The sequence below is a fragment of the Ictidomys tridecemlineatus genome, chromosome 5 (assembly GCF_052094955.1).
Source record: "Ictidomys tridecemlineatus isolate mIctTri1 chromosome 5, mIctTri1.hap1, whole genome shotgun sequence".
In the NCBI taxonomy this organism is placed as follows: Eukaryota; Metazoa; Chordata; class Mammalia; order Rodentia; family Sciuridae; genus Ictidomys; species Ictidomys tridecemlineatus.
Genome location: NC_135481.1, coordinates 83,024,618 through 83,049,462, shown reverse-complemented (window position 1 = coordinate 83,049,462; position 24,845 = coordinate 83,024,618). Strand labels below are relative to the sequence as shown.

The following is a 24,845-nucleotide window of genomic DNA, read 5'->3' as shown; positions in this document are numbered from 1 at the left end:
CATTGATATAACCAATAGAATACAGCTGGTAACAGTGATCAAAGTCAGCACTTCAAAAGGGAAGGAAGTGTAAGCCAGGAAATCAGTGCAACTTAATAAACAAAAGTGCTGCTTCGTAAAAAAATTGAAGAATTTTAGATGTTATAGTTTGGAAAAATGAAACTATGAAATCATGTCTTAATGTTTGGATTAACATTTTTAATTAAATCTTAATCTTGACTACTTCATCTTTCTATTTAAAACTAGACATTGTGTGGTACTGTAACTTGATTAAAAGATAAAGTACTTAACATACAAAACTCCAATGAAGAACTTCTTGGGTTGCCGTGGATTGAACCCAGAGCCTTATATATGCTTGACAAATGCTCTACCAGAGTTACATCCCAAGACTCCAATGAATTTTGATTCTTTTGATGAAAATGTATTTTTTTAATACTTATTTTTTAGTTGCAGTTGGACACAATACCTTTATTTTATTTATTTTTATGTGGTGCTGAGGATCGAACCCAGGGCCTTGCACACGCTAGGCGGGCACTCTACCACTGAGGAACAACCACAACTCTGTATTTTTAATTTTAAAAACAAAATTTATTCATAATTCTGCAATGCAGAAACTTTACTAAATTATCAGGCATTGTCTATGTTTTTTTTTCCAGGTATCATGGTACTTCTCTTTTTCTAGAGGAAATTCATTTGCTCTCTCCCATACACAGGTGGTCCCTGACTTATCATGGTTCAACCTAATGTTTTTTTGACTTTACAATGATACAAAGGTGATATGTATGCATCAGCAGAAACTGTACTTTGAATTTTGATCTTTTCCTGGGCTAGTGATATGCACAACACTAGCCCTCATGATGCTGGGTAGCAGCAGGGAGACATAGCTCCTAGTCAGTTTCACAGTAGTGAGATTTACTCTGTAAATCAACTGGCACTCTACATCTATGATATCTGGTAGGCTACGTATGTTAAATACATATTCTATTTACGGTATTTCAGCTTATGATATGTTTATCAATATGCAAACCCACTGGAAGTTGAGGAGCGTCTGTATTACTTTTTGTCTCACTTCACAGAAGATTTCAAGTAGTTTATAATAAGAACACATATAATGAAGTGATGACAAATTAGAGACTCAGTACCATATTTTGTACAGTTCTCTGATTATTGAAGGCACTCAAAGTTTTGTAAATACAATCTGTAAAAGAAAGCTGAGGCACTAGGGTGCAGTTCAATGTTAGAGTGTGTGCTCAGGTAGCATGCATGAGGCCCTGGGATCAATCTCCAGCACCTGATTAAAAATTAGATTTAGAAAAAAGATTAGAAAGAACTGACTAAAATTAGGTTTTTCCATTATGTTTATAATTAATTTATTCATGACAGTCCTGCTTTTAATTATTTTATGTCAAGTGTTTGACAATCCACTCCAAGAAAAGTTTTTAAGACTATGTATTATATGGCTCTTAGACATATCAAAAAAATGTTCAGCCTCATTTGAAATACCAATCCAATCTCTTATGAGATACCCTTTTTACTCTATCACGTAGATAGAAAAAAGGCTAAGGGTGTAACTTAGTGGTAGAGAGCTTGCCTAGCATGCACCAGGGTGTGGATTCAATTAAATTCCCAGGACCCTTCCCCCAGTTCCCTCAAAAAAAGACCTATGCAGAAGATCATAATATTTTTAAAAATTTAATCTCTCATTTATAATTTTCTAAAACATTTTTATAACTTTATTATTATTTTTTTATGTGGTGCTGAGGATTAAACCCAGGGCCTCACACATGCACTCTACCACTGAACCACAACCCTAGCCATAAGATCATAATATTGTAGCACTATTTATAACAGTGAAAGACCAAAAACCCTATATGTCCATCAATATAAAACTGTTTAAATAAATTATGACATATTCATAGATAGGGTTACCATGCAATTATGAAAAAGGAAAAGGAAGTTCTCTAAACTTAAGAAAAGAAAAATGGTAAGTTAAGATCAATGAGAAGATAACCATGGCTTCAATCACTAACTGAACTGTTTCCTAAGACCATTTTAAAGCTGTGTCTTTTTAACCATTTACCTGACATGCTTTGGCAGTCACATCAGGTGGTGTCTCTGAAGTGAAGGCTGGTCTAAGTGCTGCTCCTACCTGAAGAGAAATTATATGACAAATCAAACATCAATAAGAGAGCACAAGTTCTCCTTTTTAACCTGATTTTAAAATCATGTATTTTTAATAGGTATTATGGCACCTGTTGGTTTTGCCTGCTCTGCATATTTCCCCTTATTTTTAGATAATGGGATTCCTAGTTTTCCTTAGGGGAACTATTTCTCCCCTACCTCGTAGTCCATGTGCTCCAGGGACCCATACTGGTATACTGAAAACTCTTAAGACTTTTGTTGGGAGTACTGGAAAAGTAGTACTGTCTCTTTAAAAGAACTTGGGTACTGAGAGAGCAATCATTTTTCTCCCCTTCTCATGACCTGTGCTTTTTATTAACTTTTTAGTCTTAGAACCAACCTTTTCATTTATCAATATCCCATCACTTTAAGCTATCTTCGATATAGTATTCCTGCAATTCAGAACAATGAATTCTGAACTGCAAAAGAGGATTTATTTTTTGCACTTGAGAGTCATCTTAATCTCACTTAGAAAGACAAACCTCAGAATAAAGCCATGCAGAAGACAGTGGAGCCAACTAAAAGATTCTTGACAATAATTTTCCTTTTTCTGCCTAAATTGAGTTGTAATTGTATTTCTAATACTTATAATTTTTAAAAAGATAAAAATATGAGAACTCCCTTCAATTAAGCTGAATTATAATATTTTAGTCTAATATGACAGTTGTATATAACTTCAATTCCTTCTTTTTGCTCTCTCCCTAAGTATGCACTAGCATTACTTACTGGGAAAAAGGGATAAGATTGTTTACCAACTAGTGAATTGCTCTGGTCTCCTTAATTGCTAGTTATCACAACTTGCCTCTAAATCATAATGAGAGACATGCTTGGATGAATGCTGTTAGAGGATTATAAGACAGATAAGGATTTTGTTATCTTCCTTTCTCTTTCTAGCTTTTACAATGTACCAAACACAATCAGTTAAAAAAATTATATATATATTTTTAAAAAAGGATGTTAAGTATAACATTCTATTTATTCTAGAAGTAATGATTTAATGTAATCTGGATATTTGGTGTTATATTACTTATTCAGACATTTTATATAAGATTTCATTTCTGAAATCCTCCACTCCCTCAAATTACCAAGGTTTTAATTATGAAAATTAATCCTTAAAGTTATAAAATACCTATTTTATGTACCATTTTGCTTGTACTTGAAACTTTATAAACTAATAGCTGTCAGATTTCTTCCACAAATGTATGTATTTTCTACATGGTTATGATACTGGTGATATGTTAGAAGAGAAATATCCTCACTTATATAATTTGAAAGGTGACATGCAAAATAGTTGTATAGACATTTTATTGTTCTTTTTAATTTAAAAATTTTTCTAAGAGAAAATGCTTACATTGGCTTGATACTGTTCTAGAATCACATGACCTGGAAACTCTGGTTCTGGAATAGTTGCAAATCGCCGAATAACAACTAATAGTGTTTCAAGGCCAGAAAGACGGAGTTGATCACTGTGATCTGTGGCAGCCATAAAAGCCATGCGAACTAAGTCAGCAAGATGTAACACCAAAAAGTCATCTACAAGATTAAAAAATGCCTTATTAAGAAATAGAATATGTTGGAACTAAGATTTATGATGTGATAATTTCTCTTCTTAATTTCATAGGATTGGGCTGGGGTTGTGGCTCAACGGCAGAGCGCTTGCCTAGCATGTATGAGGCCCTGGGTTCGACCTCAGCACCACATGAAAATAAATAAATAAAATAAAGGTACTGTGTCCAACTACAATAAAAAATAAATATTTTTTAAAAATTCATAGGATAGACTTTCTTTTTTGGTAGTTCTGATTTGATTTACTGCTTTGTTTTACTCTGCAACAAATAGAGACTTTAAAGCTGAATTTAATATGCTCAAATGCATACACACAAAACTACTTCAAACCAAATAATTAAATACAGTTATTAAAAGACCAAAAGCAGAATTAGCATCCTTTAAAAGAATGCTAATAGTCTCAATAAATATTTTGTTCAGACTTTCTGATAAAAGTATATTACTTCGTATTTAGGAGACCTTGGGCTTTGATGAATTAAACAGTAATTTATTCTTTTTATATCAAATTGAAGCCAAGGGCCTTCATGTTGCTTTAAAAAAAGCTTTGTGGTTGTGCATGGTGGCACATGCCTGTAATCCCAGTGACTTGGGAGGCTGAGGCAGGAGGGTCACAAGTTTAAGGCAGCCTCAGCAAATTAAGTTACTTAGTGAGATCCTGTCTCAAAACAAAAATTAAAAAGAACTGGGAATGTAGCTCAGTGATAAAGTGCCCCTGGGTTCAACCCCTAATACAAACAACAATAACAACAAAAGCTTTGTGTGACTCTACATGCACCAGATTATCTTATTTTACATATCTTGCTAAGTACACAAATCATGGGAATATTAAAAAAATCTCTAGCTATAGAAATGATAAAATTCCTCTTATGACTACAAAACATCCTTTGGTACAAAAGTTTGGGGAGAGGCATTAGAAAAATATTTAGATGTTCCAATAATATTTCTGAACACAGCTAACTTTTACCCAGAATATATCTGAGACTAATTCAAAAAGCAAAGTTATAGCTCACATTGGAGAAATGTAGTCAGTGCCAACTACTATTCCATTCTATTATTTTATTTATTTTTGTGGTGCTAGGGATTGAATTCAGGGCCTTTCTCATGCTACATAAGCATTCTCCCACTGAGTTACATCCCCAAGACCTCACTAATATTTTGTTTGGGAGCACAGAAATCAGTAAATATCTATGACATAATAATTCTACATGGATAAATATCTTGCACAATGCTCATCCCAAATAAAAATCTTAAAAGATGCTTGCTTAAAAATAATTAAATCAGAGATGTCTAATTCATACTCAAGTGGTGATAGCAACATTCTGCTTTGTAATTCTTTTGTCTGATAAAGAATATCACTAGGTTACTCATAAAAGTGCATTGTGACTTTGAATAATTATATGCTTACATGAATTCTAAAAATCAGACACCAAACCATGAACACATACACATTTGTAGGTAAAAATAAAACTGAACAAAATCAAAATGATCTTGCAATTAGGCTTAATTTACACTGGTTCAAATATTTTTAGGTAATATTCATGACACTGAAATAAACTATAAGCAAAATTGTTAAAAGTTACAATTCAGAAAATTCATTTTGGGAACTAGCCAACACACCTTACTTCCAAAGAATATGATCATTCTCTATAAACTTAACTCATTGCATGTGCAGTCAAAAATGAATGCAAATTTAAGAAGCTTATCATGAAAAATGTATTTAAACATTAATCTTTTGGCTTTATTGTTAAAATATATATGAAAACCATAAGCAGGCAGAATTTCTATGTGTATCTCTTCGTCTTTACATCACTATGCCACTTACTTCTTGAATCCCTTTTTTTCATTTCTTGTGCTAAAGCAATGTCAAAATGTGCACTGTTTGCATTCTCACACTGGTTAATTATCCTACAGACACATTCAGCAGCAAAGACTCTAGTAGCCCATCGGGGATTGGTAAAAGGATGGGGTTTTTCATCACTTCTGGTGGTCAGGACTGAGGCATCATCAAGCTTATGACCTTCTTCCTCTTGCATCGTATCCACACAAGTTATAGTTGCAAAATCTTTTATCAAGGGAAAATACACAGGATTACAATCAATTGGAAGGTATATATTTTAAAAATTTTCATTTGTTCTTTTTAGTTTTACATGACAGCAGAATGTATTTTGACCTATTATTCATACATGGAGTATAAATTTCCGTTCTTGTGGTTGTATATGATGTGGAGTTACACTGGTCATGTATTCATATATGAACACGGGAAAAAATGTCCGATTCATTCTGTCTTTCCAATTCCCAACCTCCCTCCCTTCCCTTCATTTTCCTTTGTCTAAACCAAAGTACTTCTATTCCCTGCACCCCTTCTTGTGTGTTAGTATCTGCTTATCAGAGAGAATATTTGGCTTTTGGCTTTTTAAGATTGGCTTATTTCACTTAGCATGATAGTTTCCAGTTCCATCCATTTACTGGGAAATGCCATAATTTAATTTTTATTTATGGCTGAGTAATATTCTATTGTATATATACAAAAGGTATATATATATTATATATATTAATTTTTTATTAGTTGCTCAAAACATTACAATGATCTTGACATATCATACATTTGATTCAAATGGGGTATGTATTTTTTTTTTGAGAGAGAGAGAGAGAGAGAGAGAGAGAGAGAGAGAGAGAGAATTTTTAATATTTATTTTTAGTTTTCGGCGGACACAATATCTTTATTTGTATGTGGTGCTGAGGATCAAACCCAGGTCGCATGCATGCCAGGCGAGTGTGCTACCACTTGAGCCACATCCTCAGCCCCACAAAAGGTATATTTTTAAGAGAACACAAAAAATGAGTTCAAATGCACACTAGAATTACTATTAATCAAGCATACACTTAAAAAAATCATTTGGTACTGGGGATTGAGCCAAAGGGTCCTTTACCACTGAGCTACATTCCCAAAACTTTATTTTTAAATTTTGTGATAGGTCTTGCCAAGATGCTGAGGCTGGTCTTGAATTGTCAACCTCCAAAGTTGATGGTATTAAAGGTGTGTGCCACCATGGATGGCAAGCATATACCTTTATAATAACATTGAATAACTATGTCTAATAAGTATAGATAACAATGATGTCTAAAGGAAATGCTATGAGAGCTGATAATCAAGTTGTTAAAATATACTCAAAGTGAAAAACCAAGTATAATACTAGATAATGCAGTAATTATCAACCCCAAGCCACAGATGATTAAACTAAAGGAAGCTAAAATTCTATAGTAGGGAGTATGAGTGGGGTCTACTGCAGAGCTGTTTTTTTAAAAATATTTTTTTTAGTTGTAGATGGGCACAATACCTTTATTTTATTTATTTTTATGTAGCGCTGAGGATGGAACACAGTGCCTTACACATGCTAAGCAAGTGCTCTACCATTGAGCTACTTCTTTACAAAGTTTTAACCAAAGCGAGACTGCCATAGATGTTAGCATGTGATTTAAAGTCTTTCTGATATTATGGCACAATCTCTGATCTGCTGCAATCCCTCAAATATTTATTACATGTACCTAGTCCCTTGAGCTCTTTAAACATTGGGTCTTTTATTTGTTTATTTATTTTATGTGGTGCTGAGGATGGAACCCAGTGCCTCGCAAGTGCTAGGCAAGTGATCTACCATTGAGCCACAACCCCAGCCCCTACAACCTTGGGTCTTTGAATGAACTTAAAGAGATTATCTTAAATACACTAAAAACTATCTGAAAATATTTTTGTTACTAGAGACCCTCTGCTGTCATTATCTCAAAGTTATGCTTATGGCTGGAGCCATACTCAAGTATTGCTTCTTATTTACTGTTAAATTCAACTTAAAATGGAATTAACGCTATCAAACAAACCATCTTGCTCTTCTAAACTATCTTACATGTCAATATTTTTTGGTGTTAAGATAGTAAAGATATCACTAATCAAGTTATGGCAAAGCTATCTTATGACTAAGAAATCAATAGACTGAAAAGTGTTTTCTGGGAGTATAAACGTAAAAATTTTAAAAAGTGAGACACCAAAAAAAAAAAAAATGACCAGTCTAAATGTGCACATATAATTTTTTTTTTCCTAAAGGAAAAGTCCTTGTTAATTCTCAAGTAGTGAGGATAGAAGAGAGCAAGAAAACATGCAGAGCTATGGTTGAAAGAACAGGTATAAATCACTGGAAGAAATGAAGAGAGAATACAAAAAAATTCCAGGAATCATATGGCATCCTTTTCCTTTCACATAATTCAGAGATCAGAACCACATTAAATTATAACATTTATATAACTAAATTGGGCTCTAATGAAACCTAGTGGAAAATTTATGGATTTTAAAGTTATGTAGGCTTAGGCTTGAATTTGTATCATTGGGCAAGGTACTTACCTCTCTAAGCTTTCCTCTTCTGCAAAAAGGAATAATACTGTCTATTTATAGGATGAGTTAAAGGATTAAATCAGATAGAACATATACAGTTCCTGGAATAGAATTGGTTTCTATCTTTTTTCTTCTTCTCATTTATTTCCTCTCTTTAAGTATATACACTTTAAAGAATCAAGTGTACATTCTTATAATTGTCTTGTATTAGCAAAGACATTAGGGGAATAACATTTTATAATACTATTTTAAATTAACATTACTAAATATGGAGGAATTAGTTTGCTCGCTAAGTTTTTTATTATGTTGATTTGCTGCAATCCCTCAAATATTTATTACATGTACCAAAAAAATAAGTTAGGTATTTCCTATTATAAATAATGACTCTACTTTTTAACTGTTTGATACAAGAATGTTAAGACAATAAAAACAGAAAAAAAAGCAGTCTTAAGATTTATACTGTTCAAATTACAGAGAATTCTAAAACATTACAAGCAGAATCTTCAGTTTAAGAAAACAATGACTAGACAATTGTAATTCAAGTAGAAAAAACTAATGAATGGTCAGTGGCAAATAATTTTCTATAGTTTTTACTTTCAATTTTATCATTTCATACAGTAATTACCAGTACTTACCAGCTGATGCAGCAAGTACTTCTTTACAAAGTTTTAACCAAAGAGAGAGTTTTTCCACCGCCATAGATGTTAGCATGTGATTTAAAGTCTCTCTGATATCATGGCACAATCTCTGATCTGTCTCTTTGTCTAGTAAGGCCAATAATGCCCCTTCAAGGCCCATTTCTCCAATGTTAGCATCTGACAAGAAGAAAACCGATGATCTAAGTAATACAGAAAACAAAACTGCCATATGAGAAGTACACACATTCAGTAGTTATTAAATATTACTACATAAATATATTTTAAAGAACTATTGTGCCTTAATCTACTGAGATTGAGTTTAGTTCATAACTGAATTTTGAGATTATTTATGAACCTATATATTTTTATGTAATGTCACTGAATGATAAGTCTTTAGTAAGAGTTATATTTCTTTTTAAACTAGGTAAATATCACCCAATTAAAGTTCAACACAGCATATATTATTTTTTCTCTAAAGTTAATTTCAAATCAATAAACATAATCAATGACTTTCCTCATCTTGGTATAAAGGCTCTAAAGTTTTCAACATGAGAATACAAAACAAATAAAAAACAATAATTGTAGGAAAATTAATTACTACAGCTAAGCTATTATGAACTATCAACAAATATAAATCACTATACAATATTCTTACGTAAAGTAATAAATCATTTCTAAGAATATAAGGCTTGATTTATCATCTATTGTCTTTAGTCCTGAAAATGTCCCAAATAAATATTCTCTTGAATATTTAATTCATCTAGAACTTATGAAATAATTTAGATGCTAAAAGATCATGTTAGCCTGTTTTTTTCAAAAATTTTTTAGTTTTTGATAGACCTTTATTTTATTTATTTATATGTGGTGCTGAGAATCGAACCCAGTGCCTCACACAAGTCAGGCAAGTGCGCTACCACTGAGCTACAGTCCCAGCCCTATGATAGACTGTTTTAAAAGCGGAATTAGTTTTTAAAATCAGAAGGAGATGATAGGAATATTTCAGATTAGGAGTCTAAAAGTATGTCTAATAGCTGGACCTGTTGGTGCACATCTATAATCCCAGCCATTGGAGAGGTTGAAGTAAGAGGACCACATGTTTGAGGCCAGCTCCAGCAATTTAGAGAGATCCTGTCTCAAAATAAAACATAAAAAAAGGGGCCAGAATGTAGCTTGGTGGTAGAACATCCCTGGGTTCAATCCTCAGTAATACACATACACACACACACACACACACACACACACACACACACAAAAGATTTAACAGCTAATGTTATCATATGAGTAATGACTGGATCCTAGATTTGGTTGGGGGGAAAAGGATAGGTAGGAGCCACAAAGGACATTTTTTGTGATAATGGGAGAAATCTGAAGACTATAAGTCTATGATGCTATTAAATCAATGTTTTCTTATGTATATAAATGGGGTTTGGTTATGTGAAAGAAATGTCCTTGGGAAATGCAAATTAAAGTATTTAGAACTGAATTGTCAGGTCTGTAGACTGCTTTGAAATGACTTGGGAAAAAATATGTGTGTTGGGCTGGGGTTGTGGCTCAGTGGTAGAGTGCTTGCCTAGCATGTGTGAGGCACTGGGTTTAATCCTAAGCACCACATTAAAACAAAACAAAACAAAAATAAAGTTATTTAAAAACATTTGTGTTTATAGACAGAGAACTAAAATAAGTATTATTAAAAAACTGTTACAAAAAAGTAATGAATCTATGTGTTCACTATATGGTTCTTTCAACTTTTCTATGGGTCTGAAAAATTAAAATATTTTAAAAAAGATTAACACAATTAATTACTATAATTTTAATCAGATAGCTAATTTAACATTTCTAGTAACATGTACTACTAGCATTTTATATGATTAGAGCCTAAAGCAACAGAAAATACAAATTGAATGTCCCATTGGGGAAAACATCTGTCACTATTAGATTAAAATTCTCTGGTTAAAGCTAATAATCATGAATATAGTTTGAATAGTTTTCTTTTTTTTTATTGGTTATTCAAAACATTACAAAACTCTTAACATATCATATTTCATACATTCGATTCAAGTGGGTTATGAACTCCCATTTTTACCCCAAATACAGATTGCAGAATCACATCAATTACACATCCATACTTTTACATAATGCCATATTAGTAACTGTTGTATTCTGCTACCTTTCCTATCCTCTACTATCCCCCCTCCCCAGAATAGTTTTCAAATGAATTCTGCAACCCTATTTGATGAATAATGTTATCAGTTCAGTCATGCTGACTAATTCAAGTGATCACAAAAGTTTTAATATGATAATAAAACTGCAATTTAAAGAATAGACAAACTATTGAGGGGCTGAGGCTGTAGCTCAGTGGTAGAGCGCTTGCTTTGCACATATGAGGCACTAGGTTCGATCCTCAGCGCCACACACACACAAAAAAAGATACGGTGTCCATCTACAACAAAAAAATATTAAAAAAAAATAAAGAATAGACTATTGAAAGTTGAGCTGGGGTTGTGGCTCAGCGGTAAAGCACTAGCCTGGCGCGTGCAAGGCCCTAGGTTTGATTCTCAGCACCACATAAAAATAAATAAGTAGAAATAAAGGCATTTTGTACAACTAAAAGAAATGAATATTTTTTAAAAAAACAGACTATTGAAAGTAAAATACATTAAGGAGCTGAAAGCTTTAAGATTTGGATAGCTTTGTGAAGGCTTTGTGACTTTCTAAAAGTATGACAGTATTTTGGAAACTATGCTTATGTATATGTGAGACATTATTACTATATTTGCAGGCTAATAGTTTCTTTGAATTTACATGCAAGTTAGAACATTTTTTTTTCTTTCTTTTGGTACTGGAGATTAAACCTAGGGGCATTTAACCACTGAACCACATCCCCATTTCGCACCTCCTCCCCTTTTTAAAATTTTGAATTAAGGTCTCACTAAGTTGCTCAGGGTCTTGTTAAGTTGTGGGGCTAGCTTTGAATATGATCCTCCTGCCTCAGCCTCCCAAGCTGCTGGATTATGGGTGTGAACTACTGTACTCGGTGTTAAGAAATCTTTTGGGTTGGGTGTGGTGGCACACACGCCTGTAATTCCAGCAGCTGGGAAGGCTAAGGCAGGAATATCACAAGTTCAAAGCCAGCCTCAACAAAAGCAAGGTGCTAAGCAACTTGGTGAGACCCTGTCTCTAAATAAAATACAAAATAGGGTCAGGGATGTGGCTCAGTGGTTGAGTGCCCCTGAATTTAATCACTGATTACCCCTCCACTACTCCTCCTCCTCTTGCCACAAAAAAAAAAAAAAAGGCAACCCCCCCACCCCCACAAACCAAAACCTAAATAAAAAAGGTCTGGTGATGTGGCTCAGTGGTTAAGTGCCCCTGGGTACAATCCCTGATACAAAAAAAAAAAAAAAAAGTCTTTTTAAATTTAGCTCCAAGATGTAACTTTTAGCAGACACACCTAAAATGTTTTATTAAAATGAGATTTTGGCAAACGGACTTATGTATGATAAATTACTTAAAGGCTAAATTCAATTAGTTGACTGATATGAAAAAACTTGCTGTAAACCAATGACTTGCAAACTTCACTACTAACACAGGGATTATAAAAACTTTTGACTATAAAAATACAGATTGCTGGGCTTTATTCCTAGATTTATGGTTCAGGAGGTCAGGGATATTTCTAATAAGTTCTCAGGTAAGGTGAATGTTGCTGGTTAAGGGGCTTCGGTCTGAGAACCATTGCTCTAAATCAAGGGATGAAATGATAATTATTAGTGATTCTTTCTTTTTATTTTTATTTAGTTGTAGATGGACACAATACCTTTATTTTATTTACTTATTTTTATGTGGTGCCAAGCAAGCACTCAACCACTGAGCCATAACCCCAGACCTAGTCATTCTTTCTTGTAGTAGGTTTAAAACATACTATGTAGTAATTTAAATTTTTGTTAAAAAGACTCAGGTATATAATGAAAATTTAAGGTTAAAACAATAATTTAAGCTAGACATATGTTGATAAAAAGAATTACCTGGGGTCAACTTTTCTCTGCTATCCTTAGCAAGCATAACAGCATGTTCTGAAACTTCAGATGCTTCTCTCTGTACAAGCTGACGTAAACAAGCCAGAACTGCTCTTCTCAATAACAAGTAGGGACTACAAAGATTCACCTGAAAAATATCATTTGGGGAATGAAAGAGCTACAGTTCTTTGTGGCATTCAGTAAATCCAACAGATATTCATTCATTGGATTTCTTTCTGATCACAATTTATTAAATACACAGAAAGTTCTTAAAACTACTTTAAGTATATATTTATGATCATGAAACTTAGAAAAACCTTAAGGAATAATGCACACACTAGATTATGCACTATTCATAAGTAAATTCAAACAAAAGCCTCTTAACCAGTGTTAGAAGACAAGTTAATTTATTTGAATAAGAATAGTTTTGAGAGATTAAAGAAACAATTTAAAGGATTTATACAATTATAACTCTATCATAATGAGTTATGATTCTCTAAGAAATGTATAAAAATTTAGCAATATAGCATATTGGTTAAATTGGAAGGTCTAAAGTAAAACTGTTTCAGTTTGAGTACTAGATCCACAACATTTTTAGCTGGGTGATCTGGGGCAAGTTATTTAACCTCTTTGTACCTTACTTTCCTTATTTATAACTCTCCCATCTCATAAGGATGTTGTGAAATTAACACAAAGTAACATGCAAAGTGCTTACCATAGAACCCGACAAATGTAATGCTCAATAAATATTAGTTATTATTAATGTAGTTTCTAACAAGTTATTTTGTAGTTATTTTATTTAGAAGACATATAGAGTAAGTAAATGCATTCTCAAATAAAGGCAGAAATTTTACTTAGAAAACATTCACCAAAAATACAGAACAGCAAATTATATGTATATATACATAAAGGTACATATATATGCATACTTATATGTAGATATACATATATATAAATATATTTTAGAGCTACAATGTAATAAATAGGTTGTATTTACTTATGGCAGATGATAAACTTAGTGATATAACTTAAATAATCAATTACAAGTCGGAGGTTTCTGGATGCAAATTCCCATGATTTCACAAGTGAAATAAAATCTAGAGATTTAAATTTATTTTGTTCTAACTCAGAAAGTAAAGATAAGCTTGGTGTGATCTATCGCATTTTTTTGTTGTTTTGTTTTGTACTGGGGATTGAACCTAGGGTCTTGCACATGCTAAGATACATTCCACCATTTGAACTACACACCTAGGCCAGTATGTATCTTACAGTGATTTTCAAAGCAAATTTTGAGAAATAATGGCATAATTCTGACAGTGCTCTTATGGTGACTTGGCATATGCAAACAAACAAACAAACAAAAACCCCAGAACTGAAGTAGAAGTTTTGTAAACAGCAGAGGCTAAATTCTGAGAGAGAGGAAGTGAGAGAAGGAGAGAGAGAGGTGGAGAGAGGGAGGGAGAGGGGGAGAGAGTGGATGAGGAAGGAAGGGAGGGTTGAGAAAGGTCGCAGCAGCTACTTTTCAATGTATAAGAAGAAATTTCATGCAAAGGGAGTGTAATATTAAATTTTCTCATAAGCCAGAAACCAGAAAAAGTCAACATATCATGAATGAAACATGTGAGAACTTTTTAGTAAATGTTCTATTTTACCCCTAAGCCATATCACAAATTCAAAAATGGAGAGAGCAATGTCATTCACAAAAGTCTCAAGGTAATATCATTCCAGTCAAGTTTACGAACTTCTGTTGTTTAAAACGAGTATAGAAGATAACAAAGAAGTTAAAATATAAAAAGATCAAGTTTATTCATGCCCAAGATTACTGCTATATTTAACAACGACAAAACACACTCTGCAAGACAATTATAAATGAATCTACTAGTTATTTTAATTGAAGTTTTACAAGCATATAATACAAGGCAGGTGCAGCATTTATTCAGGCTGGTCAAACAGTCTTCTAAAAAAGCATGCTTAGAAGCACTCTGTTTGGTAGAAAAAAGATTGAAGACTGTCACACAAAGCAAAATGGGAGGCTTAATATCTCCATGTCATTCTCCAGCATTTAAATTGGAAGAATAGAGTAGGTTAAGGCAAACAAAGCAGGCAAAACACAGAAATTAAATAAAACCGTAACTACAATTCCTTTCTGATGAATATATTAAATCAAAAAGATGCAAAATTCAGTATAAGATGTGGGTGCATCAGCTGGAGAAGGTTAGGAAGGATTTGCTTACATTGGTATTAAATAAACACCATGTAACATGCTATACATACAGGACTATGCATCAATGATTAGCTTAAGCACAGGGATGCAGAGGAAAACAAGAACATCTACAAACAAAAACACCACAAACAGCACTGCAAACCTCAAAAAAAGTTAGGAATCAAGGGTCAGGGACCTACCAACACAGAATTATCCAACAAGATCTCCTGTACAAAAACAAATGACAGACCAGTCATGACAAAACCAAAAGGTAAACACTAGGATGAGTTGACAACAGTTAGCTAAGCATTAAAATATAAATGTTGATACAGTGATTGTTTAAATTGGCTTAGCTTCAATTTAAAAATGTGGCACAAATACTTTAATTTCTAAGATAATATAAAATATGAATTAAGATCGTGAAAAGAGTCAATAAAAATTCTTGATGTAAAGATATAATATAATAATTTTAAGTTGTATATTTGAGAAATCAGGTTTTATTTTGGAATCCAATTAAGCCTCAGTATTAAAACCAGATTAAGTAGACATGTCTGTGAGAGGAGTGATCTGGACTACATTCACATGAGCAGGTGTCCAGCAACAGACAAAGTTAATGGTTTACTTCATCATAAGTTAATTATAGATAGTTTTTACTCTTGGAAGCCAAGTTTTAAAACAGAGTACTCTAATTGCTGGTGTAGCTAAGGCCAAGTTGAGAATGCAAGTTAAAACAGCATGCAGTTAGAAGAAAACCTTTACAGGATTCTTGCCTAATGATAAATGCAATTTCCTTACTCGAGAGAACACTTTAAAATATAATAAATCCAACCTAATTTAGAATTACTAACCAAAATATCAAGACACAAAATTAATTGCACTGTAGTGATAGTAATTTTTGAATATCTTTTTAAGTAGATTTTTTAAAGCAATTTGAAGATTCACAGCAACACTGAATGAAAAGTAGAGTTCCCATACACACCTTATCCACTTAGAATATGATTTCTATGTAAGCAACAATAACACTTTGCAGCTTTAATACTGTGAACAACACGAATTAGATTATTAACAGCTTTACTGCAGATTTTCTCAAATGCTCAAGGTATTAAAAAAAACTCACAGCATAATAGTCTCTATTAACTTTTTTTTGGTCTGGGAAATGGAAAAAAGCTAATGTGTTTGATTGGATCTTATTCATCATGAATTAATGAAAGTCTTACTCTTCATTTCTCAATAAGCATTAATCAATAAGTGAATTCTTGCTCAAATAAAGGAGAAAATTTAAAAGGTCATTACTGAATATTTTCTACTATACTTCAATAACCAAAAAAAAGAGAGTATCACTATATTTAGATGGAAAGTAAACATAAAATCAATTTGCAAAGGAGTAAAAATTTTCTTAATGTTTTTTTTTTTGGTGGTGTTGGGGATTGAACCCAAGGCCTCATGCATGCTAGGCAAATGCTATACCACTAAGCTAAACCCCCATCCCCTAATAGAAACATTTTCAATAATAATTTTGATTCCTCAAATATGAAAAGTAATATTCCAAGAGAAAAGTTATAAGTGTTAAAAGTAAAAATCATTTTTTTTGTAAATGCTATTTTTCCTAATACACAATTGGCTCAGATCTAAGAAATGCAGGAACAGAAGTTTCTGTCAAAAAAAGAGTCAGGTCTTCTTTTTTAAGTGTAGTACACAAAATATATCAATAATTAATACAATATACATTTAAGATATATGTTAAGACAGAAAAAAAAAAACAATTAATAGTATGAAGTGCTAATTAAATGCCCAGACCTGTGCCTTTAAATGGAGCATCTTGCATAATCCACATGTTTAACAGATTAAGAATTTAGGAGGTTATGGGACTTCCCTACAGCCACAAAGTTAGGAGATGACAGAGACATGATCTAGCCATAAAATATACAGCAAAGACAATTTTAAATAATAAAACAATGATTGGATGAGGAGTCCAGATAAAGAGAGCCTAGACTTAGAATTTTTTTTTGGCCTTGTGGATTAAACCCAATGTCTGCCTACCACTGTGCTACATCTTCAGCCCTTTTATTTTGAGATAGGGTTCACCAAGTTTCTCAGGCTTGCCTTAAACTTGTGATCTTCTTGCCTCAGCCTCCTGAGCAGCTGGGATTATGGCAGGTGGCACTGTACCCAGTTTAAGACTGGATTTAATGATAAAACATCATCTACAAAAGTAGAAACCAGGTACAATGGTGCATGTGTGTGATCCCAGCTAACTTGGGAAGATGAGGTACAAGGTTCACAAGTTCAGGGTCAGTCTCAGTAACTCAGTGAGACCCTATCTTTTTTTTCTTTTCTTCTTTTTTTTAAAAAAAAACAAAAACTTTAGAAGCTTTATTCTAAAGGTGGGATTGATGGAATCAGATTTTCTTCTTTCTTTCTTTTTTTTTTTTTTCGTGGTGCTGGGGATTGAACCCAGGGCCTTTTGTACGTGAGGCAAGCACTCTACCAAGTGAACTATATATCTCCAGCTCCTCAGTGAGACCCTATCTTTAAAAAAAAAAAAAAATAGCTGGGAGCAGTGATGCACTACCAATAATCTCAGAAATTTAGGGGGCTTGAAGCAGGAGAATTGCAATTTGAAAGCCAGCCTTAGCAATTTAGCAAGACTCTATCTCAAAATAAAATAAAATAAAATGTACTGGGGATATGGCTCGGTGGCTAATTGCTCTGGGTTTAATATTAAATATATCAATAATTAATACAATATACATTTAAGACATACGTCAAGACAGAAAAAAACAACAATTAATAGTATGGAGTGCTATTGGTACTTTTTGGGTACCAAAAAGTAAGAAAAGATAAAAAATAAAAGATTGTCTGTAGTAATGCTTCTCAACTGCCATACTACTTATGGAAGTATGCTGTAATATCACACAGGCAGAAAAAGTTGAAAAGCCAGGGTGTCAAGTTATAAACTGAAATGCAACTCAATTTTTGAGGCAAGCCCAGATAGAAATTATTATGCTCAAGAAAAACCTTAACACCAATGATACTTATGAATCACCTCATCAGAACTTCTAGTCCATTGCTTCATCTTTCTAAATGTTAGATACATTATTAGAACCCAGATTCTGACACGCATATTGAAAAAAGTATTATTTCTCCATCTGAGATGAAAAGAACTTTTATGCAATAATTTAGAATAGAGGACAAAGAAAAAAAGAGAAATCACATAAATATTTGCATGTACTAAAGCATTTATATATTACCTGAAACATAAGCACCCATTATGTATTGTTTACTGATTAATGAAGAGAGACAGGGTCTCACTGAGTTGCCTAGTGCCTCACTTTTGCTTAGGCTGGTTTTGAACTTGCGATCCCCTGTCTCAGCCTCCCCAGCCACTGGGATTATAGGTGTGTGCCACCACGCCCAGCAAATATTCCAAATCTTAAGTTCAATATTAATGGGAGAAAAAAATCTGTCTCATGTGCATTCACTTAAGAGGTAAATGTGTGAGAGCTGTCTCCCTCATAAAAAAAAAAAAGACTGAAATAAAATAGTTATATATATAACGTCTAATTCTGAACATAGTATGAAGAATAATCAAACTGGAATAAATCCAAGTTTGAAACAAAAGAAACTAAGGGCTCATTTATGATTTTATACTCACACAGAGGCAGCTAACCAGGCTAGACAAGTTGACATGCCGAGGAGCAAACATGTGAAGCTGCTGAAGGCAAGAGATGGCCTGAGCTTGAACTAGGCAGTCTGGGTTATCCTGCATCACTGCACAACCCAGCAAACAAGAAGTCCTTAAGGCAGAAACTGAAGTACTGTTACCTAAAATAAAAAACCGGAGGCTTTTAATAATTGACCTATAAAATCACTACTCTTTAAATATATTACTAGGTTTTAAAATTTATTTCCAGTTTTATCTTTATGGATCTATGAAGTAAAATTTCTACTGCAAAAGTGAGGACAGGGACTGATGGCATAACTTAGTGCTACAGCACATGGCACACAAAAATTCCTGGGTACACAACACCTGTGCACACATACACATACACATACAACCAAAGCAGGGACAACCTAGGTAACAAACTTTTAGATTACCTTGGTTATTCTTTTTCCTCCCCATTTTTAACTTATTCTTTCTGTTTATTACAACACACATCACTAGACAATGAAAAATCTTAGAAGAGATTTCACCATATTTTCATGAAAAGTAGAATTTGAAATTATCAAAAGGGCTGGGGCTGTAGCTCAGTGGTAGAGCGCTTGCCTAGCATATGTGAGGCACTGGGTTCAATCCTTAGGACCATATAAAAAAAAGAAACAAATAAAGGCATGCTGTCCATCTACAATTATAGGGAAAAAAAACATAAAAAAAGAATTACCAATAAACAGAAATTATAGTAGTTACGAGTTACCTTCGTATATTATAATCACATACTATTCATTTGAACAGACTGGCATATTTGAGATTTTTTAATTTAGTCATTTATTTTTTAAATAGGTCAGTGCTCCTTAAACTATTCTATGTCTATCAGTTTAATTATTAAGGAATATATCTTACCTTTCTAATTATGGTACTCCTTGTCTTTTCCAGGTAACAGAAATCAGGCTGAATGACATTTATACATTCATTTAACAAAAACATACTGAGCAACCACCATGTGCCAAATATAGACTGGGAAAGTAATCAAATTTTTTATGTGTATATTTTTAATGTAAAACATTACAAAAGCCACCCATCCATACCTTGTAGCTCTGGACCTAATGTGGTAATAAGGGCATTCAAACATCGACCAAGACTCTGGTGAACTTCAGCATGAGTGGGAGGCACATTTAACAACAACATTATAATGAGAGAAAGGGTAGGCTCCACATGCACATAAAAGAGTGGGCCAGCAGAGTCAATTACCAATGATAGAGAATGCAGTGCCCAGGTCTGTGAAGACAGAGAACAACAATTAAAAATGTGATAGTAGCATTAAGAAACATATAAAACATTAAACTGTTCTTTGTTGAAGCAAGGGCTTAAGTAATGGCAAAGTAAGTGTATGCTACAAATAATTTGGAAAGAGAAATGGAGAACCTTAAGAGTTTAAGCTTCTTCTCTTCAACAAGGTTCTCGAGTGGCAGACACAGAAATGCAGACTTTTGTGAAGACCATCTTTTGCATCACTGCACACCCCAGCAAACAAGAAGTCCTGACGGGCAAGGCCATCACCCTCAAGGTCGAGCCCAATGACACCACTGAGAATGTCAAAGCCAAAATTCAAGACAAGGAGGGCATCCCACAGACCAGCAGCGCCTGATATTTGTGGGCAAACAGCTGGAGGATTTGGCTGCACTCTCTCAGATTACAACATAAAGAGTCCTCCCTGCACTTGGTGCTTCACCTTCTAGGTGGCATCACTGAGCCCTCCCGGTGCCAGCTGACTCAGAAGTACAACTGTGACAAGATGATGTGTCACAAGTGTTATGCCCACCTGCCCCCCTGTGCTGTCAGCTGCTGCAAGAAGTGTGGCCACACCAATAATCTCTGCCCAAAAAGAAGGTGAAATAAAGCCCCTCACTGGCTCCTTTCCCCAAAGGGTGGCCTCCTGCCCAAGCCCCATATATGGCCTTCGGACCTCAATAAAATTTTCCTTACATTGACTGAAGCAGAAAAAAAAGAGAGAGAGAGAGAGAGAGAGAGAGAGAGAGAGAGAGAGAGATATTAAGAAAATTCTCGGCTTGGTACAGTCGCACACCTGTAATTACAGCCACTTGGGAGGCTGAGGCATAGGATTGCAAATTTGAGGCTAATCCCAGCAACTTAGCAAGACCCTATCTCAAAATAAAAAATAAAAAGAACTGGGGTAAAGTACCCCTGGGTTCAACCCTTACTACTGCCCACCCCCCAAAACGAAAAGAAAAAGAGAATTTTTCTCTTTAAATACCCAATATAAAACCAACTCAGAGACAATCACCAAATGTAGATATAGCTCAGTGCTAAGAATTTCAAGATAAATGTTTGGTACTTTAGCCAACAGCTTGAATCAAATACAGTTTTTTGAAAATTTCATTTTTTTAAACCTATATAAAGAACAAAAATTCAAATTTTAAAAAGGATTCAACAAAATCTACAACTTATATGCAACAATATGGACATATCTCTTGAACAAAACATGGAATGAAGAAAGCCAGACATAGAGAGTACCTACCTACTGTATAATTGCACTTATGTAAATTATAAAAGAAAGAAAATTGATTCTTACTGTTGCAAATAAGGAGAGTGGTTATCCTTGATGGGGCAGATAGTTAACTAGAAGATAGCATGATAAGATGGTATGGGGTACTGATAATGTCTTTTGATCCAGATGCTCATTACACATTACACTGATAACCAATGAAACTGAATGCTAAGTAAAATAGGTTCATTATAGTATTTTCTTTTTTTTTTTAAATATTTATTTAGTTGTAGATGAATATACAGTATCTTTATTTTGATGTGGTACTGAGGATCGAACCCAGTGCTTCACACATATGAGGCAAGCACTTTACCACTGAGCTACAGCCCCAGCCCCAATTATAGTATTTTCAACTTTTGTGACTGTTTGAATGTTCCACAATAAGAAGCTAATAAAAAGTTCCAACCCCTTAAGGAAATGAAATGAAAAAAAAATTTCTCTCTCATCAATGGATATGTAAGAAAGCTTAAAATACTTTAGTACAACAATGAGTTCTTATCAGTTAGGTGATGATAATAGCAATTAAGAAAACTCAGGGCTTTTTTGTCTGTTTGTTTTTCAAGCTGGGGATTCAACTGAGGGCCTTGTGCAGTGCATGCTAAGCATAAACTCTATCACTAAGTTACAACCCCCAGCTCCAAGATGACTTAGGTTTGATTACACTGGAAACTATGGAAAGAAGCATTTAAATTAATCAACAAAAAGGTATTCAACATAAACCTAGACTCCTTGAAAGGGAAGAAGAATACAACAGAAAGAAAAGGTATTATATTTAAAGATGGTTGAACAATGGAAAACTTTTTGAGTCAATTCAATCAAGTATTCAACGATGTTGAGGAGACTATTAAAAATATGATAATTCAAAAAAAGAAAGCTATGGATTAGAGATGTTCAAGTTTAATGAGATAGTGGTTAAATTGGTTCTTAAAACACTAAAAAATTTAAAATATCAGATAAGAAAGGGAGGGAGAATGACAAAAGGAAAAAATATAAACGCAGATATGAGAATAACATCTGGGTAGACCATCTGTAAGAGAAGACAATAAGTACATCAGTGTAAGAACAGACAGAGTTTCTGGGTCAGTGGATAAGACTAGAATAAGAAGTTGATTAAGAAGCAATAAGCAGGGCTGGGATTGTGGCTCAGCAGTAGAGTGCTCACCTAGCACGTGCAAGGCCCTGGGTTTGATCCTCAGCACTACATAAAAATAAAGGTATTGTGTCCAACTACAATTAAAAAAAATAAAATATTTTTAAAAATGCAATAAGCAGTTTGTCTACCTTTTCATTTGGGAAGCAGCAAAATGAAAGTTTCTAGAAAAATAAATTCGTTTCATATTTAGAGAGGGTTGGAAAGAAAAGAATCTAAAAATTTTAAAAAATAACTCATTTGGAGGTTACTATACTAAGGAAGAGATAAGGAAAGTAAAAGAACATGAACAATAAAAATCATTAAAATATCAGGAGAATGATTTTACTGACTGAAATGGGTAAGATATGTACAAAAATATGGTCTAGTGGTTAAAAATTGGATTTTGATTCCATGATTGGTGTTCGTGACCTGATTCCACAGCTCATTGGCTTTTCAGTTATGAGCAAGTAACTAAGCTTCTGTAAGCTTCAGTTTTATTTTGCTGTAAAGAACTATACACCCTAAATTACAGTGAAGATTAAATATGCTAATATATTTAGAAGAGTATAATGATATTTTATGATAGAAGAGCTATGTTTTTCAATAAAAGATATTGAATGTGACTTCAGACACTCTAGTTGAAAGAATATAGATAGATTTGAATTTTAAAAATCCATTTAACAGAGATGGACATCATTACCCTAAGGTGCATGTATGACTACACATATGGTATGATGCTACAACATGTACAACCAGAGGAATGAAAAGTTGTGCTGCAATTGTGTACAATGAATCAAAATGCATTCTGCTGTCATATATATACCTAATTAAAAGAAATAAATTCATTAAAATCCAGTTAACAAAGTTAATCAAAGTTAACACTTGCTTTAACATTAATGGGGGAAATATTATTCACGAATTATCAGTGGTCATTAAAAACAATCAACATCATCTACAAATCATGTATTTCAAGAAAGGCATTGTGTGAGGTACTCACCTGCACATCAGGAGAAGTGCTGTCCTGAGACAAAGTGTAAAGGATCCCAATGCAAGAATTTAAGTGCTGAGAAGAACTTATTCCTCCTAAATACCTATTTAGGGATCCCAAAGCCAACGAGTGTCCAGTCCTTGTAACCACATCCCTTGCTGACTTCAATCTGTAATTATGGGAATAAAAATAAATGACAAGCATTGAAAAAACAAAATCAAGCCTAATATATGTACTCTGTCATTTAGACAACCTTTTTAAATTTTTATTTATTTATTTTTAAAGACAGAACCGTGAGGGAGGCACTGTGGTGCATGTTTGTAATTCCAGTATAATTTCAGCTCATTAGGCTGAGACAGAAGGATCACAAATTCAAAGCCAGCCTCAGCAACTTAGCAAGACCCTTTCTCAAAATAAAAAATAAAAAGGGCTGGGAATGTGGCTCAGTGGTTAAATATCCCTGAGTCCTGATACCAAATAAATAAATAAATAGACAGACAGATTGATAAAAAAGACAGTCCTGGGCATAGAACTCATTTATATATACATGACAGAGTATACAGAATATATTTTGACATATTATATACACATGGAGTATAACTTATTCTAATTAGGATCCCATTCTTATGGTTATATATGATGTGGCGTTTCACTGGTTGTATATTCACATAGGAACATAGGTAAGTTATGTGTGATAGATTCTACAACTCTCAGCTAATTTAAGCACTTTACACTTAGTTCATTTTTGTTTTAAATTTTATTATGAGAGGGGGGTTTGCTAACTCCTGAGGCTAGCCTCAAACTTGTGATCCCTGACTCACATCTCCTGAGCAGCTGAGATTATAGGTGTATACCACTGTGCCATGATATTTAATTTTTCTTTATAATCTTCTCAACAATTCTGAGGTTAGCATCAGCCTGGCCTACATTAATAGTCTTAGAGGAAGCTTTTTTTTTTTTTGGTACTGGGGATTAAACTCAGGGGCACTCAACCACTGAGCCACATCCCCCAGCCCTATTTTGTATTTTATTTAGAGACAGAGTCTCACTGAGTTGCTTAGCGCCTCGCTTTGGCTGAGGCTGGCTTTGACCTCCTGCCTCAGGCTCCAGGACCACTGTGTATGGTGCCTATATTAATATTCTTAAATAGAAAAGACAGTATTAATAACCTGCTATTTGAAGTAGAGGAAAACTGGCTGAGAGGATTAAGCAATCTACTCAAAATGATAGAACTACAGAAATAAAAGTACAGTTTTTTTTTTTTATCTGCAGTCTATAGTTTTTCCTTCTCCTATAGATTGGTGCTACTACCTATCATCTATATTTTACATATAAAACTCCATTAAGTATCTAACTGTCCTAGAGTTTATTCCCTTGATGGTCACTTCATATTCTAGATAGTGATCTTTCTCTTATTACTTAAGACTAAAGCTGAAATAGTAATAATTTTGTGTTTCAAGATTAGCAGGCCAAGGGCTGGGGATATGGCTCAAATGGTAGTGCGCTCACCTGGCATGTG

General features: G+C 33.7%; 1 protein-coding gene, 1 non-coding gene and 1 pseudogene across 13 annotated transcripts in view; 1 reads left to right on the top strand and 2 right to left on the bottom strand.

The window, feature by feature from the left end:
- Positions 1-24,845, bottom strand: part of Heatr5a (HEAT repeat containing 5A) — a 121,792-nt gene that overhangs the window by 25,173 nt on the left and 71,774 nt on the right. For 8 of the 12 annotated variants that reach the window (XR_005729345.2, XM_078050257.1, XM_078050251.1 and 5 more), the window contains 9 exons: positions 23,336-23,495; positions 19,729-19,918; positions 18,638-18,807; positions 15,183-15,209; positions 12,789-12,927; positions 8,764-8,943; positions 5,570-5,809; positions 3,533-3,714; positions 2,081-2,149 (listed from right to left, as the gene is read on the bottom strand). Coding sequence is in view for 11 of the 12 variants with exons in the window: in XM_078050257.1 (XP_077906383.1) it covers positions 2,081-2,149; positions 3,533-3,714; positions 5,570-5,809; positions 8,764-8,943; positions 12,789-12,927; positions 15,183-15,209; positions 18,638-18,807; positions 19,729-19,918; positions 23,336-23,495 (1,357 nt within the window). In the remaining variant the exon portion in view is untranslated. The remainder of the gene's footprint in view (positions 1-2,080; positions 2,150-3,532; positions 3,715-5,569; positions 5,810-8,763; positions 8,944-12,788; positions 12,928-15,182; positions 15,210-18,637; positions 18,808-19,728; positions 19,919-23,335; positions 23,496-24,845) is intronic. The other 4 variants (XM_078050254.1, XM_078050255.1, XM_040275214.2 and 1 more) reach the window with 1 other exon arrangement.
- On the bottom strand, positions 16,395-16,466 carry Trnaa-agc (transfer RNA alanine (anticodon AGC)). The gene has a single exon. It is a non-coding gene; the product is annotated as a tRNA-Ala (tRNA).
- LOC144377849 (ubiquitin-ribosomal protein eL40 fusion protein pseudogene) lies at positions 19,901-22,466 on the top strand (annotated as a pseudogene).